Genomic DNA, 18,212 nt, shown 5'->3' with positions numbered 1-18,212 from the left:
AGAAATAATTTGAGACCAGGTAGATAAGAGCACTGCTTGCTGGGAAATCAAAAGAAAGGACCATACAAAGAGCACAGGACCAGAGGTGGTCATCCCTTCTCAGTAAGAGTGAAATAACTTTGAGAGGAAACATGTCCTTTGAAGACTTAGTGGTGAAGGGAAAAAAAGGAACTGAATGAAGATAAGGGGCTCTAATGAAAGAAGATTGTGACATAGAATCAGAAGAAATCAGACTTTCTGAAAAAAAAATGACTTAAACATAAGACAGGATACACTGGACCTCCTGGAAGAGAATATGTGCGGAACGTTGTCTGACATACATCTCGGGGGTGTTCTCCTGGGGCAGTCTGCCCAGGCAACAGAAATGGGGGCAGGAATGGACGAATGGAACCTAACTGGGCTTGCGGACTTCTGCACAGCGAAGGAAAGCATGAGTAGGACAAGGGGACAACCTACAGAATGGGAGAAAATTTCTGCAAATGAGACCGACAAGGGCTTGATCTCCAGAGTGTATGGGTAGCTCATACGACTTAATAAGAAAAAAACAAACAACCCAATCCAACAGTGGGCAAAAGACCTAAGAAGGCAGTTCTCCAGAGAGGAAATGCAGGTGATCAATGGGCACATGAAAGAATGCTCTGTGTCACTAATTGTCAGAGGAATGCAGGTCAGAGCTGTGGTGAGGTGTCGCCTCGCACCGGTCGGGGTGGTCATCATTCAGAAGTCTACGGATGACAGGTGCTGGAAAGGCTATAGAGAGGGGGGAACCCTCCTACGCTGCTGGTGAGAGTGTGGTTTGGTGCAGCTGCTGTGGAGAACAGTATGGAGATTCCTCGGGGGACTGGGAATAGACTTACCATATGACCCAGGAATCCAACTCCTGGGCGTATATCCAGAAAGAGCCCTACTTCAAAATGACACCTGCACCCTAATGTTCATATCAGCACTATTTACAATAGCCAAGACATGGAAGCAGCCTAAATGTCCATCAACAGATGACTGGATAAAGAAGAGGTGGTATATTTATACAATGGAATAGTCTTCAGCCATAAAAACTGACAACATAACGCCATTTGCAGCAACATGGATGTTCCTGGAGAATGTCATTCTAAGTGAAGTAAGCCAGAAAGAGAAAGAAAAATACCATATGAGATCACTTATATGTGGAATCTAAAACAAAACCAAACAAAACATATATACAAAACAGAAACAGACTCATAGACATGGAATACAAACTTGTGGTTGCCAAGGGGGCCGGGGGTGGGAAGGCACAGACTGGGATTTTAAAATGTAGAATAGATAAATAAGATTATACTGTATAGCACAGAGAAATATACACAAGATCTTATGGTAGCTCACAGCGAAAAAAAATTTGACAATGAATATGCATAGGTTCATGCATAACTGAAAAATTGTGCTCTACATTGGAATTTGACACAACATTGTAAAATGACTATAACTCAATAAAAAATGTTTCAAAAAAATAAAATAAAATGTACAATTTGTTACATAATATCACCACAACCACAACTAACAATGGCATCATAATGGCAGCAAAATAAGGTGATCTTGAAATATGAAATCAATTAAGCCATGCAATCCCCCTACCCTAGCCCCTTCAAAGTGTCTTCTATTATTGGTTCAGGAGGGGAAAAGCCCAAAAAATGAAAATTCAGTGGATAAAACCACTGCAAAACACTTCTGCACACATACATGTCCACACTTGCACAAAGCAGAAGGAAATTTTAACTTGACACTCCAACAGGAATTTTATACTTAAATAATCAATTGCAGAATTGGAAGAAAACTATGAATCATAAACTCTTTTTAAAACTTCAAAGACAGAAGAACAAACAACATGAAGATATGAAAAGAGAGCTAGTCAAACTCAGGAGAGACAGGAAATGAACAAGAATTAAACTACAAAGTGCCTATGGTAGGCAGAATTTCTAAAATGGCCAGTGAAGGATGGTCCACTCTAATTCTCGGAACATGTAGAAACGGTGAGTTAGCATTCTTGTTATTATGGGACGTTTTGTGGCACCATGACTTAGTCATCCTGGATTATCCACATATGCCCATAAAGGCATAGAGCTTTCTCCAGCTGGTGGCAGAAGAGGAAGTCAGAGACATGTGGAGCATAAAAAGGATTCAACATGTCATCACTGGCTTAAGGATGGAGGAAGACACTTGCCAAAGAATGTGAGCAGCTTTTAGGAGCTTAGAGTGACCCCTGACTGACAACCAGCCAAAAAAAAAAAAAAAGTGAGGGGGAACCTTAGTCTTATAACAAGAATCTGAATTTGGCCAACTACTGGAATGAGCTTGCAAGTGGATTCTTTCCCAGATCCTCCAGTTAAGAGCCCATCCCAGACAAACTTGACTTTGGACTTATGAGACCAAACTGAGCATGCTTTGTATTTTGACTTGCAGAACTATGAGGGAAAAAACAGGTGTTATTTTAAACCACTAAGTTTATGGCAATTTGTTATGGCAACAATACAAAACTCATACAGTTCCCAAGGGAGAAGAGGTATAAACATAATTAGCACAGGGTCATAAAGGATAGAACAGGAAAGAGACAATAAAATAAAATAATATAAAAAGCTTTAGAAAGAACATGACAGAAAAGGCAGAAGAGATTATCCAACATACTTATAACAGAAATCCATAAAGGGGAAAAAAAGCATATCAAAGGAAGAGAAGAAATATTTTAAGACAATAATTCAAAAAAACTTTGCTGAAATAAAAGCTCTGAATTTACATATTATAAAGACCCATGATGTACCCAGGAACACCGACAAAGTATGGTCAATTCCACGAAATAGCTTAGTAAAACGATTACACTTTAAAAATGAAGAAAATGTCCTCTGAACCTTCAGAGAAAAAGGCCAAGTTGCTTACATAAAGAAAACACAAAGCACAACAAAAGCAGAGCACCAAATTCAAGAATATAAAGGAAAGGACAGTATGAGCCAAGAAGAAACAGTATCTCAGAAAATACTATACATACAAATAAGAGAATGAGAATTTTACAGAAAAGGTGAAGAAAGATTTGCAGAAATTTTGGTAGTAAGCATACTTAATTGAAAATCTGGAACTAAAATAATGGCAGTATTAAGGTTGGAGGAATGATGCATTAATGGTGTTTGTTCTGCTAAAGTAGAAATAACATGACTAAAAAGTGCAAAGAGAAGGAAGAAAGGAACACAGAGTAAAATGATTCATTAGCACATAGGTGGGAATTAAAATATTCTTTAGAGTTGACATTATAGTACAAACCTAAGAAAAAAGAGGACTGAATAATTACATAAAGGTATTAGTATAAAGATAACTTATGAAAACCAAAAAAAAAAAAAAAAAAGACAAAATACCAAATAGAATGGCAGAGCTGTAGGATCTCTTTTTATTAAGGACATTAGAACTTTTTGAAGTATACTGCCAATATTTTCCCCCAGTTTGTTATTTACCATTTAATTTTATTTTGTTTACCATGCAGGTTGTTTTTTATTCTTTTGTAGTAACTGTATCAATCTTCCATTTTATACTTTCTGGATTTTGTTTCTTTTAGAAAGACCTCCTCCACTCTGCAATTATACAGATTTTTAAAATTCTCCAATATTTTCTTCTAGTAGTTTTACAGTGTCATCATTGATTCATTTACTTTTACAGAATTGGTAAGAAAGACAAAGGTATATATTTTTTCAAACAGATTCATTTTTTTGCCAATATCATTGAGTGAAAACAAACTTTTCTCTGCTGACATGTGATGCCACTCTTATTGTATAACTTCTGTGTTTGGGGAATTGTCTCTTAGATCAACTGTTCAATGCACCAGGAAGATACTGTTTAATATTATATAGGTAAGGCAGTCTCTTAACATTACTTATTAGTTACAATAACTTCTTCACTGTCCTTGGTGCTTATTTTTCTGTAAACTTTAGAACTATATTGACTGATTCTAATGGGCAGCAGCTTCATGAATGATTCGTTTTGCTTCTAAGTAATTTATGCAATACATTTGTGGAAAAAAACTCCAAAATATACATGTTATCTTGAGATGATATCCTGTTGGGCACCTGCCACTAAGTTTCCTATCAATGTTTCCAAATACTCTTTGGCTTTTAGGGGTAGCTTGGTAGGAAAATGGAAAGAGGTCAGGCTTTGGAGTCAGAAACATATTTATACATTGCTTCAACTGTTTACCATTCTGTAACCTTGTTACTGTTAGCCTGTTACTTAAGTTGGCTGAGTATCAGTTTCTTCATTTGAAAAGTGAGAATAAAAATGTCTGTGTTGCAAATTTCCTGGAATATTAGATAAACCGTATTTTGAATAATTCTGAAATATGCCTGACTCTTAGTGGGAACTCTCTGGAAATAACTTCAAATATATGTTGACAACTTCATCTATAGCTTCAATCTAGAGTTCTCTCCTAACTTCAGAATTGCCATGGCTTGATTCCATTTATTTATCTGGTAAATTTCTATTCATCCTCTAAGAAAGCTCAACTATCACCTCCTTTGGTAATAGTTTTTCTCATGTCTCCATGTTTAGCACTTCCTCTCCTTTATCGATCTGTCCAAAAGTCTATGATTTGTGGTGTATTCTATTTATCTGATTACTTATTTGCCTCCCCAAGGAAACTGTGAACTCCTCCACAGCAAGTCACTGGTCACTGGTTCTACTGTCTCAATTCTAACATATTAGTCCCTTATAATCATCCTGACAAGTATCTGTTGATTGAACATAATTTTTATGAGGAGGGGAGCACCTAGAACATTTCTATTTTGTATTTTTCTATTATTTGTTCTTCATTTTACAAAAGCAAAAGGATAAAAAGATAGTATTGTATCAGCCTCTTAAAAATAATCTTTGTCATTATTTTGTAAAACTGCATGGATGTCCGGCCCAACTCACCAATAGGAAGCACAGGCAGGAGAACAAAAAGCGCAGACCGCTTGACGGCGCGGGGCCCCGCCCCGCCCCGCCCCGGGGCGGAAGAGTCAGGCGCCCCGCCCGCCCAGCCCCGGGCCGGAAGAGTCAGGCCGAGGGTGCACGCAGGCGCACAGAAGGCTCTGTGACGGGCCACATTGACTTCCGGCCTAGCCAGGGGCAACGGCGAGGCTGGGCCTAGCACAGAGGCCGCAGCCCTTACAGACACAGGTATTTTCACAAACTCACAAGATTTTTGTGTACTGCTTCACTGGAGGCGGGGTTTCTTGGTGCCCATATTGAAGTTAGGCTTGTGGCTCCCCTGTGGAGTCAGGGCGTTTTGCGAACTATACTTTGATGTTAAAGACACGACTTTCATCCCACTTCATCAATTAAAGTTTTCTCTTCTTTTACGGTCCGTATTTTACACCATAATGCAACAGGCTTTAGAACAAGCTTTGGAGAGGGCTGAGTATGTCATTGAAAGCGCCCAACAGAGACCCCCTAAAAGGAAACACTCATCTAGTGGGCAAACGTCTCTCTATGAAAAACTTTATGACATTTATGTTGAAGAATGTGAAAAAGAGCCTGACATTCCGGAGGAATTACGAAGCAACGTGAACTTGTTAGAGAAGCTTGTTCGGAGAGAGTCGTTGCCGTGTTTGGTGGTCAACCTGTACCCAGGAAAGGAGGGCTATTCCCTGATGCTCAAGGGAAAAAATGGATCATTTTCAGAGAGCATTCGGCTGCCTTATGAGGAAGGGGAATTACTCGAATACTTAGACGCAGAAGAATTATCCCCTGTTCTGGTGGATCTCCTGGAAAAGTCCCAGGTTAACGTTTTTCATGATGGGTGTGTCATAGCTGAAATCCGGGACTACAGGCAGTCCAGTAACAGGGAACCTCCCGGTTACCAAAGCAGGCATATTCTCTTACGTCCTACGATGCAGACTTTAGCCTGTGATGTAGAGGCCATAGCCAGCGATAACCAGAAGTGGACCCAAGAGGACAAACTTTTGCTTGAGAGCCAGCTGATCTTAGCCACAGCTGAACCACTGTGTCTAGACCCTTCCATATCAGTAGCCTGCACTGCCAACAGAATGCTCTATAACAAGCAAAAGCTGAACACTCTCTCCATGAAAAGGAACTTCAAGAGGTTTTCTTTGGCCTCTCTGAATCAGGAGCAAGAGCTTTCCCAGTGTCCACCTCCTCGTGAGCTAGGAGTATTGGCTTCTTGCAAAAAAATAAGAGAAACTAAAACAGGTGAACATCATGACCTCAAAATTTTTAAAGCAGGGAACTGTGCAGATATGTGGAAACAAATACCCTGTGACTTGGCTGTACCTTCTGAAGTGGATGTAGAGAAATACGCTAAAGGGAAGAATTTTGTCACATATGATGAATCACAACCAACAGTCTGGCCAACCCATGAGGTACAAGATGGTTCTGTATTTGGATGTGAAGATGGCGATCAGTCTCAAACAACAATGCTCCCTTTCATGCAGTCACTTAACGATCCACTTATCTCTGGAAAAAGAAGGTCATGTAAAAAAGTCAGACATACAAGACAACTGTCTCACCCCTATTCCTCCAGAGATGACCATTATAGTTTCATGCCCAGGCCAAAGACTGATGTCGGTAAAGTGGTCAGTTGGTCTGAGAAAATGGTCCAGAACAGCATCCAATGTCCAGTCCAGATGTCAACCAGCTCCAGTGGCTCAGCCAGTCTCAGGCAACCTTCTCCAGGGAAAGAACCAGAACAGCCTAAGACTGGGTATGTTCAGTCTTCAGTGCTAGGCAAGGGAGCCAAACATCCACCTCCACCTACAAGACTTCCCTCAAGCTCAGCCAGGAGTTCCTCAGGTGACAGTTTTACTTCACAGCAGGCAAGCAGCTCTCATGCACCTCCATCTCCTGCCCCTGCTCCTAAGACACCAAGTCTTTCCAACAAATCCTCTCTGGAGGTGAATCCAGCTAGCATGCTTCCTGCCACAGCCACGTCCACGTCCACTGCAGGTTCACCACAAAGGACACAGGTTTCGGCCAAATCCTCTGGCCTGAGTGTCACCAAAGTGGCACGCCCTACATGCAGAGGCCAGGCCTTGAGGAGAGGCTCCAAGCCTGTGCAGGACTCCACCAGGGGGGCCACAGCTCCTGTAAGAATCCAGTCCAGCCACCTGCCAAATGCACCACCCATGGCACCGCAGGCTCCTTCTCAAGGAGGTGTTCAATTTATTTTTAAAAATGCTTCCAGTGTCCAGTCCTTAGGTCTACTCCAACTACCACCAGGTTCACTCATTTTGAACACCCAGCAGCAGGCCCCACAGCAGCCATGGCTCTACCAGGTGATTCCACAGCAACAACTTCAACAACCCACCACTTTGCATCCTCAACAGCCAGTGCCACAGGCCATTGTACAAGGTCCTGTCACTCAGAGTATGGCCTTACCCACTCAACAAGCCATGCTCCTTAACCTCAACAGAGTGGAGAGTTTTCTGCAGCCCCAGGCAGTTATGCTGCCTCAGCTGGGCTCTGTCCAGAGCCAACCTGGGCCCAGCCTCCCTCAGCAGAGATTCCAGCTCTTCTCTGCCTTGCAGCTGCAGCCACAGCCACAGCTGCAGCTACAACCAATACAGTTCGGAATCTTGCAGTATCCAGTGGCTGTGACCACAGTAGCAGCCCAAATGGCTCAGCCACATCCACCAAGTGAGCATACAGAAAGCCAGTCAAAAGGTAAAATGTCCTGAGGCTTGCATTACTTTTTAATCTTAAAAAAAAAAACCCAACAATGCAAGAGCATTGGATTGAAGGGGTTCTGAGTTTTTACTTCATTTTTGTCTTTCATTTCTGAGTATTTTACATTGTGAGGCGTACCAAATATACAAAAGTACAACCCTATGCATTTTTAAAAAAACAGGGAAATGATTTATTGAAAAAAAAAAAAAAAGAATGGACTATGGATCTAGCCACCATGAGGTCAAAATCCCCACTTGGCAACTGAGTAACCTTAAGTCTATTTCCTAACTTCTCTGAATCTCCATTTCTTTGTTTATAAAATGTAAACACTTATATCTACTTCTTAAGTTTACTGTCAAGGTTAATGTAAGTAAAATGTATTGAATACTGAAATTCAAATTAATTTTAAATTAATTTTAGTTAATAAAATATTAAATATTTGAAAGAAATAAGCATAAGTACTTAAGCTGAAAATAACCTATAGTAATAATATTACTGCAAATGATAGTTCTGTTACATTACATAGAAGTCAAACTTAGAATCAATTGCAGATAATAGGTTTTCAAAGTATATGTAATTAAATACATATTATTATTATATATTCCTTAGGTTTGCAAATTATACATCTATATATTATTATTATAATATGTGTATTCCTTAGATTACTTATATTTACATATTCTGTACTCTTTATATTTCTATATTCCTTAGGTTTTTAAATTATACATATATATGTGTGTTCCTTAGGTTCCCTCTATTTACATATCCCTTAGGTTTTCAAATCCCACAGATATAATTAAATATATATTATTATATATTCCTTAGGTTTTCAAATTGTAGAAATAGATATAGATAGACATAGATAGACAAATTTTAATCCTCTCTTAGTAAACAGTAGCCCTTTTACTCTTAGTAGATGCACCACATGGTGAATTCTTTCTCTTTCTGATAAAACTGGATACGTTAGGCACTTGTAATTTGTTCTTCAGTAATTGAGGGATGATTTGGATATATGACTCAATATCATTTGCCAGATAATATTCTTCAAATGCATTATTCATGTGGTGCTTATTATTTTGCAAACACTTCATAACATACAAATGCCCCTGCTGTCTACCATTCATCTTGCTCCTTTATTCTGTCTCAATTATTTTGTCCCCATCAGACAAGATAACAATCACGAGAGAGAAAAGGTAAAAGCTTCTTGACTTAAAATGGACAAGTGAATGAAAAATGGTAAGTTTAGATGAACTGATGAAACAAATGACAACAGGCAATTATAGGAAAAGGAATGAATAACTGTGATACTAAGGTATCTTTAAGTATACTTGCTAATTACAAATGATTTCTGTGGCTCCTAAACAATGTATTTTAGAGTAATAATGTAAAGTAAGAAATTAAATAGCTAGTTCAAATGCCCTCCTCCCCCAAATACTTGAGTAAATTCATACATGTGGATAATACTTTCAAAATATTTTATATGTAAAAAAAAAATTATATCAGTCAAAAAAGTCATCTTCCCGGTTTTCTGGAATTGAAGGTTGCTTGAAAAGAATGAGATACTGAAAAATATCAGAAAAATATATTTGTTAAACAGTTATTTTCGTTGAAAGATTTTATTTTATTGCACTGATATTTGCTCCTTGAGGCATCCCCTTGGATGACTAGTAAACATCTTTCACTTAACATGCCCAAATATGATGGCATTCATCTTTTCCCCAAGCCTATCAGAACCTTTACTATTTGATATTAGAATAATTCACAAAGTAACTGAATTAATTACCAAGTAATTTTAAATAATTTAAAAAAATAGAAAATCTCTTTACATATCCTTATCATCCCTGACTACTTCTGTTCTAACTTGTGAACTTTGAGGGATTCTTAGAGAAATTCTCAGGCTTCTTAACAGCTGAACCACCACCCAACTTAAGGAAACAATATGGAAAATCTGTAGATAGAATGGGTCCAGAAACTAGCAAATGGATTCATCATAAAATATTTTCATCTGTGACATTTCTGACCATGTCACACTCCTTTGCTTAATATCCTTCCCTGCATCTGCATACGCTGTGAAATCAAATTCAAACTATTTCGCTTGACTATATGGGGTTGTTTTTAACCAGGATTTGGTCTGTCTCTCTTCCCCATTTCCTACCACTTCCCCATTCACATCTGTGGCTTTGGCAGTACTTAATTATTGGTGCTCCCGATGTGCCATATTCGTCTTCACTTCCCTGTGTTGGTGGAGACCCTCAAGCAAGAACTCCTTGCCATTCTCTGCATATAGCTTAGTACTCAGCCTAAGAACTACCCCTCTGTATACAGTCTATTTGCATATCATCCTTCATTACAGCACATTTCAAACTATTTCACAGAGTTATTTGTGAATCAAATATGGTAGTAAAAATTAAAAAAAAATAAGAATTAAAAACATAAATTAATATAAATGTCCTTTAAAATTTTTTTTTATGTTTCATAGATTGTATAACTTTGCATGTATTTATATAGCGTTAGTACTTTTATCTGAATGGTTAAAATTTTACTATATATAATTACAAACATACGTAATTTATATTTTCTGCATTGAATGTCATAGTTGTCTTTTTAAAACATCAAAAATACAAAATGGAAACTATTATTGTAAAAAATAATATATATAAAATAATAGTATCTTATAAGTATTTAAGTGTAATTTAACTTTAAGCAGAGGTTAAGATAATTTTAAGAAGTAAGAAAATTAAATACAGCTTTTTTGTTTGTTTTCTTGGCTTTGAACCAAGGAAATAGTCTTCAATTCATTATTCAGTCATAGGTTATTTTGATTAACATAAAAGTTCTCTTTTACAAAATTCCAAGGCCAAAGGAACAGGAAGACAACAAATCAATAAGATACTCTTTTTTATTTCCAATCACCTCATTTCTTTTGCATTTGTATTTCTTAGAAGTTTTGAATGTGGGGCATATCCCAATGTATGCAAATAAGACAGCATTCTCCTGTCTCTTGTTTCCTTGTTATTGTGCCATGTGGTAAAAACAGTCTGATGGAGTCTTATTAGATTGGAAAGCTATGTTTGGGATGACAGGGGTTAAAAACAGAGGTGGTGGGAAAATGGGGAGTTGTTCAGTGAGTAGAGTTTCAATTTCACAAGATGAAAAAGTTATAGAAATTTGCTGTACAACAATGTGACTCTACCTAACAGCAATGAACTGTATACTTAAAAATGGTTAAGGTGGTAACTTTTATGTTGTGTGTTTTTTACCACAATTAAAATTTTAAAACAACAATATAACAGTTGTGGCATACAAAATACTTCATTTTCAGGGGCCCTAGGGGAACCTCAGACACCTAAGCGCTCATAGCATGGTGGTAAGAGCACAACCCTCTGGAGCCAGATGGTCTTAATCCCAATACCTGGCTCTGCCACTTACTGTGAAACCATGGGTAAGTCACTTGACCTCTCTGTGCCTCAAGTTTTCCATCTGTAAAATGGAGATATTTTATAGGACCTTTTTCACACAGTTGTTACAAGGACTAAAGAAAATAATATTTGTAAGCTGCTTAGACATTCCATAAAGGAAATTATCCAGAATCACTGAAATGGAGCAGTTATTCTCACTAAATTTAGAGGATATGTTTTTATCTAACAATACAGACTATCTGGCATATGTACAATCACTCTGGTGAGCAACAACTTGGAAGTGGTCCTAATTTTCCAGTGCAAATGAGTGAGATCTGCATTATCATTGACTTATCAAATGATAATGGCATCAGTTTTCTGATGCTCTGGACACAACCAACAAATGGTAATTCTAATATAAGCCCCAAATCAAACATCCCAACAGAAGATCCTCTGAATTGCAAATTAAGTTGCCTCACACATGCCCAACTGCACATAGCCTGTTTCAATATAGGTGACTGAGGACTTCATGTATTTAATGACTGATGATTCCCCTAAGCTAAGAGGGAGAACGCCAGTGAGCATACAGTGTTTCAGAGTGGAAGGGAGCCTATGGGTACAGTTGTAGACACTAATCAAAACCAGCAATGCCCTGGGGGTAGGGTATAGCTCAGTGGTAGAGCACGTGCCTACCATGCAGGAGGTCCTGGGTTCAATCCCCAGTACCGTCAATAAATAAACAAACAAACAAACTTCATTACCTTCCCTCCCACATACCCACAAAAACCCAGCAATGCCCAGCCACTCACCTAAAATGCTTAACAGTGACTATGAAGGGGTTGCCATACTTTGCATTCATTCATTCACAAATATTTACTAAGCACCTATTACAGGACAGATGTCAAAGCCCTAAAGACACAGCAGTAAATGAGACAATGTCCTTCAAAAACTTATAGTCTAGTACATTAAGAACAAATAAATACTAACTAAGTGGAGACAACTCTAGCTTGGCTTTCAAATCAAATCGTACTGATAAAGCACAATTCATGCATTAACCTTTTAATTTTTTAAATTACATTTCAAGACTCTACGGCATCCAGTGATAATTTTAAGAAACATTGCAATTTAGGATTTAAAATGGAAATAGCAAAAGACTTTCAGATGCAGTGTTGACATAATATCACTTTTTTATCACTTGCCCTCATTTTAGCTTAATAAGCTCTCCTGGCTCTCATCTTTTAATGTTTAATCCAAAGCAATTAAACTGATATGCAAATGCCATCTTCATTGCTTTAAAAGTGACACTTAACGCAATTTCATTATAATAGGCAACTGGAATGCTTGTATAATGATCAGCTCATTTTTATTTTTAAAATATATGCTTTCCTTGCAATGCATGCTTGTAAATAAAATGTCCATATACACAAATTTTACTTGATGAATGCCATGTGGCTAATATTTATCTTGTATACTGAACAGGAAATACATATCATGTGTATTTGTACTTAAAATCTTGTTACTTTTTTGCTCAGTCTCTAAAGAAATGAGTATTTTAGCTAATGAATTATATTGTACAAGATCAGCAGAAAATGAACAAAGAGTGCATGTGTGTGTGTGTGTGTGTGTGTGTGTTTAAGGTAGTCAATCTTTTAGAATTCAGTTCTAACTAGGGAATCAGAAGGTTATAGTGGAAATTTCAAATACACTTTATGAAAATAGATTCAGGTAGTTAAACTTTTGCAGTAGGTTGGTTGTATTAATGGACCCAGTTCTTCACTCCTGTCTGTACCCAGACCGTTTGCTATGTCACCTCCACTCTGCATTTGAGTCCATCATGTGGCTTGCTTGGGCCAATCGGATGACAGAAGTCAGGAAGTAGGGACTTAAATCAGTAGTTACACATCTCTTCTTTTTTTGTTGCACTTCTGCTGTTGACATGAGAACATACCTGAGCTAGCCTCTGGAGGATGAAAATGTCACTGAGCTAGATTCTAGCTTCCCCAGTTATTCCATTGGAGGCCATCCTAAATCAGTCAGCAAGGAGTTGACTTCCAGAGAAGAGGTTAGCTGTTGCTGGCTAGGTTTAGGAGATAGTATACTTTCTCATCTCTGAGAGTCATAGTTTTATCATCATCAGTTGAAAAAAATGCATTATGTAGGATGGTGCATATCACTGTCTTAAGATTTAATGAATTTTCCATTAAGCATTATTGACATATATTCAATAACACCCTTAAAAACTCAGAGGCTTTAGAAAGATACTCTGTTAAGAAAAAAGAAGTATCAGAATTTGAACATTTATTAAAAGAAAACACTTTTCAATTATAAAAGCCTTGGTCTAGTAGCTGAAAAAATATTTGATGGGCATATTAATAATATATGCATATTAATCCCACACATTCACTCAATAAATATTTATTGAGAAACTACTATGTGTTACTCTTTGTCTAAAGTTCTGAAATATAAAATAGGATTAGCTTTTTAAGTGTTTTGATTGGCAAACTCAAATTAAAAAATCCTTTTATGTTCATTAATAGAAGAGCAAGTTGAATCAGAGTAGCAGTTGAGTTGAGACGTCTTTTAAAAAAATGAACATAAATACAAAACAAAAACAGACTCATAGACACAGAGTACAAACTTGTGGTTGCCAAGGGGGAGGGGGTGGGAAGGGACAGACTGGGATTTCAAAATTTGTAGATACTGACAGGCATATGCAGAATAGATAAACAAGATTATACTGTATAGCACAGGGAAATATATACAAGATCTTGTGGTAGCTCACAGAGAAAAAAAAGTGACAATGAATATATGTATTTTCTTGAATAACTGAAAAATTGTGCTCTACACTGGAATTTGACCCAACATTGTAAAAGGACTATAACTCAATAAAAAATGTTAAAAAATAAAAGGTAACCAAAAAAAAAAATCCTTAATTCAACCAAACACTGTAAACAAAAACAACATAAAAATCAGCATTAAAATTTTTGTTTTGACAGAAATAAGTTAAAAATATTCAATCTGTATTTATGTACTAAAAGGAAACAACATATAAAAGAGTGAACTATGTGAGCTATAATTAATCTGAGCTTTATTTTAATTCTGACTCCTATAATTATTTCCTGACTAATCTACTCCATCTGTAACCCAAAACTTATATAGCTAAAAAACATTTAAGTGAATCTAAATTCATGAAGTTTTAATATGATCCCAAGACCCACACTTGGCCACTTTACCAAACCCTGAATCCTGGAAATGCTTAGGGTGCTTAAGGGTTTAGAGTATGAGGTTAAGGTAAGGTAGATAGTGTTTAAGTCCAATCTCCACCATTTATTAGTTGCCTGACCTCAGATCAGCTATTTAAACTCTAACTTAATACTATAAAAATTTTATAATTCCAGAGTTGCACTACACTGAGTATGCCTTTTAATACTGGAATTATAAATAGCTAACAGATATGTTTTTTTTCCCTCTGATCCTATGGCTCCATGACGTGCTTTGTTACCTAAACTAAGAATCTAAAATGAAAAGACAATTCCAACCAATCAGCACAACAGTGTACCTCACACACTCCTTTTGACTTTGATCATCACATCTAAATTTACAAAAGAGATTTTTCTGATACCCAAGAAGAACGAAATAATTAAATTGGGGTTATAACTTTATGCCACAATTATTTCCTGGCTGTAATCATTGGAGCACAGGAAAAAGAAAAATATCTTTAAAAAACATACCTGACAAAGTTAAAAGTTGCTGGGACACAGATTGCCATTTATGATTATAATGTCTACTTTTTACGTTCTTCCTAGAATTCTTCACATGCTGTATGCATTCCTTGGGTTCTTCTCATAGCATTAGATATAAGATACAAATTACTAAATATAGTTATTATTGGTTAGTAATGGTTTTCTAAATCCCAAGCTCTGCACAATCATTAAAGTTATAATTATCATCATCACTTATCTTTCAAAGAAGTGTGGCAATGTAGAAAAATTAATACGTTGTAAATTAGAAGCACTGAGATTGAGCACCATTTATATCAGTGTACTTGTTGTTCTGGCAAGTGTCACACCTCTGAGCCTCTAAGTCCTCATATGCAAAAAGGGAATAACAATATCTGACCTAACTCACAGGCTTGATACGAGGATCTCAGTTAAAATGCACATGAAAGTAAATGTAACGGGGAGACATGCATAAACAATAAAGTTACATGTTACTAATTTTCTATGAGTCTCAGTTTCACTTATAAAATAGCAAAAATAATTTCTGCCTCATAGGATTTTGTGAGGACTCAATGGGAAAACATACACAAAACACCATAATGCCAGAGATGAAGGAGCTCAATAAATGATTAATGATGGCTGAGCAACTTTAAGCTTTAAAACTTAGAAATTCAGAGATAAAGAATTATTTACATATATTTTTCACATATTATAATTCATGATATAATCACATATTATACCCTCTTTCATTTTTAGTACATTAAACTGTTCCAAGTGAGGAACAACAGCAGGAGACAAAATCTGATATACAAAAAACATGAGATCCATACTTTCTCTGATTCTATTACCTCCAGATGAAAGAAAAATCATAACATATCAGATGTCTTACATTATTAACTTTCCATTTCTCTGTTGTTCCTAGGTATTGATTTGATGAGTAAATGTACCAAGAATATTCTTTAGAGGTCAAAAGATCCTCTGTTATAGAGAGTATCTGATAAGTAGTTCTAAGAAAAGAGAAGACTACAGAACAGCCCTGATTTATGTGGTCAATAGACAAATATTCATTAATTGGTTTTTTAAAAATCTGAATACAGGATAGAATTTTCCAAGATTAACACAGGCTCCTATGCTTCTAGTTCCTTCATCATTCCTTCCTGTCTCACTGCTTTTAATCACCTTATATCCCATAACTTCTTCCTGGCTTTATTTAATTCCCTAACAATCTAAATGGCCTGGTCAATCATCTCAATAATGCTCTCTTTCTACTCATGAATTTCTCATTACATCTTTTTATTTCAACTAATTTTCCAAGTCTTGAATATTTCTCCAGTCATGCATCCATTCTGAAATCACACAACCAAATCACCTGTTTTTTTAATTTTTTTTTGGAAAATTCCTATCATTAATGAGAGTTAACTATTTCAAGGTGCTTATGGTTGATATAGATTGTATTGTCTAAAGGAGAAAATTAAGTTAAAATGGAGATTAGAAAGTCAGTAGCAGTCAGAGAATGAGAATTATGTCCAAGAAATCTGAAATGGTAAATAGAAAATCTGGTTGAGAAAACTCCTATATAAGAAACAGTGGGGAAGTTCTATTTTTAGTAATATGGCAAAGTAGGTTATTTGGACCAATCCTTCCACTGAAAAATTTTGGATTTTGTTCTCAAAATGAAACAGTTCATAAGATTTCTAGACCAAAATCTAAGTAAAAATAGAGCTCAGAGAATTAAGAGGCCCACTGAAGACATTTTCTTGAGGGTAGTTACTAGACCTAGTAATCTCAGTCACCATAGTCTTGGTCTAATGGTGGCAGAGGTCTGGAAGGGTAGGAATAAGGGATTTGGTCAAATCCCAAAGTGGAAACAACCTCCATTTAGTAAAGCTCAGGGCTACATTATTAAGAAAATGATGAAACATAACTAAACTTGACCCTCTCCAACCTCATACACATCCTTAAAGTAGATTCATAGCACAAATTCATGTACTTTTATATATATTTCCAAAAAATCTCAAGCTATGATTTTCACTTAATTTTTTTTTGCTTTTCTCTTATACCTTTTTTTCTTATTTTTTAAAAAATTGTTTTATTTTTATACAGTTTAAAGGTCATTTTCCATTTACAGTTATTACAAAATATTGACTATATTCCCCATGTTTTACAATACATCCTTGAGCCTGTGTTATAACCAATGGTTTGTACCTCCCACTCTCCCTCCCCTCCCCCTGACACTGGTAACCACTAACTTGTTCCCTGTATCTATGAGTCTGCTTTTTTGTTACATTCATTAGTTCATTGTATTTTTTAGATTCCACCTATAAGTGATGCAATACAGTATTTGTCTTTCTCTGACTGACTTAATATCACTTAGCATAATGCCCTCCAAGTCTATCCATGTTGCTGCAAATGGCAAAATTTACAGTAATCCCAGAGTGATCACACCTTAGGCACTTGCCAAGGCAAATGGAAATCCTTTCCAAAAGAGTTCCCCTTTATCCTAGGCCTCAGAGAATCCCCCAGAATAATATAAAAAAATAATATCCAAAGGAAAATGACCAGTTCATTGAAAACACAAACAAAAACCAACTAAGTACAAAAGGAAATAAGGTGCCTTGAACAAGAATCATGAGAAAGAATAAAGATAGCTATCTCTCAGATCTCTGTAGTAAAACTACAGATTTAGCATTATCAACCAGCAATTTTAAAACAAAGTTTAATAAAAGACAAGCATAAAGCATATATAGATATTTCTATATCTGTCTATAAAAATCATCTAACCAATGTGAAATAAAACACTCTTAGAACTTTCAGACAATAAAATATAATAAATAAAATAAAAATCTCAAGGGGTAGGTTTAATACTACATTAAATACAGTCAACAAGAAAGTAGAAATAAAGCATACAGTGGTGGAGAGAGGGGCAGTCACTGAAATAGGGTAATGCCCACCAGCTCCCCAACATCCTTTTTTACTCAGGGTTAGCCACGGCAAATCAGTAATGGAATATTCTTTATAAACAGGATGGTTCTTGAGGGTCACAGATGATGCTATGTCAGCTTTGACAAAAGCACAAAGTAAGGACACCAAGGCCACATATTTCTAGACTGCTCCCTTGGCCTTGATCACCCTTAAAATGAAGGATAGGAAGAGGGTAGAGCAATTCGAAATCTACTTTTAGGAAAAAAAAACAAAAACAAAATGGATGCTCTCCATATATGTTAGACGTTTCTTTTCAAGTATTTAATTATATATTTTTTTCTATATGAAAGTGAATGCAAATAATGTAAAAGTGACATTTTTGTACTGTAATCAGACTTTCAGAGAAAAATAATAACCAATTGCTTATTATGTACCAAACATGGTGCTAAGTGTTTTATGCACATCATCTCACAATATCCTAGGAAGAAGAAATTCGTATCCT

General features: G+C 36.4%; 2 protein-coding genes and 1 non-coding gene across 3 annotated transcripts in view; 2 read left to right on the top strand and 1 right to left on the bottom strand.

Moving 5' to 3' along the window:
- Positions 1 to 18,212, bottom strand: part of IL1RAPL1 (interleukin 1 receptor accessory protein like 1) — a 922,977-nt gene that overhangs the window by 468,537 nt on the left and 436,228 nt on the right. The gene's annotated exons all lie outside the window — the stretch shown is intronic.
- LOC102508490 (transcription factor SPT20 homolog) lies at positions 5,340 to 7,682 on the top strand. The gene has a single exon (XM_032475212.1). The coding sequence runs from the start codon at positions 5,370 to 5,372 to the stop codon at positions 7,680 to 7,682; it is 2,313 nt and encodes a 770-aa protein (XP_032331103.1). The 5' UTR covers positions 5,340 to 5,369.
- On the top strand, positions 11,729 to 11,800 carry TRNAG-ACC. Its single transcript has one exon. It is a non-coding gene; the product is annotated as a tRNA-Gly (tRNA).

The sequence above is a fragment of the Camelus ferus genome, chromosome X, assembly GCF_009834535.1.
Source record: "Camelus ferus isolate YT-003-E chromosome X, BCGSAC_Cfer_1.0, whole genome shotgun sequence".
NCBI classification, from domain to species: Eukaryota; Metazoa; Chordata; class Mammalia; order Artiodactyla; family Camelidae; genus Camelus; species Camelus ferus.
The sequence above is the reverse complement of the archived record's forward strand: the minus strand, read 5'-3'. Positions and strand labels throughout refer to the sequence as shown.

Coding starts and splice junctions, on each gene's coding strand:
- LOC102508490 (XM_032475212.1), top strand. CDS start 5,370: ATGCAACAGGCTTTAGAACAAGCTTTGGAGAGGGCTGAGTATGTCATT.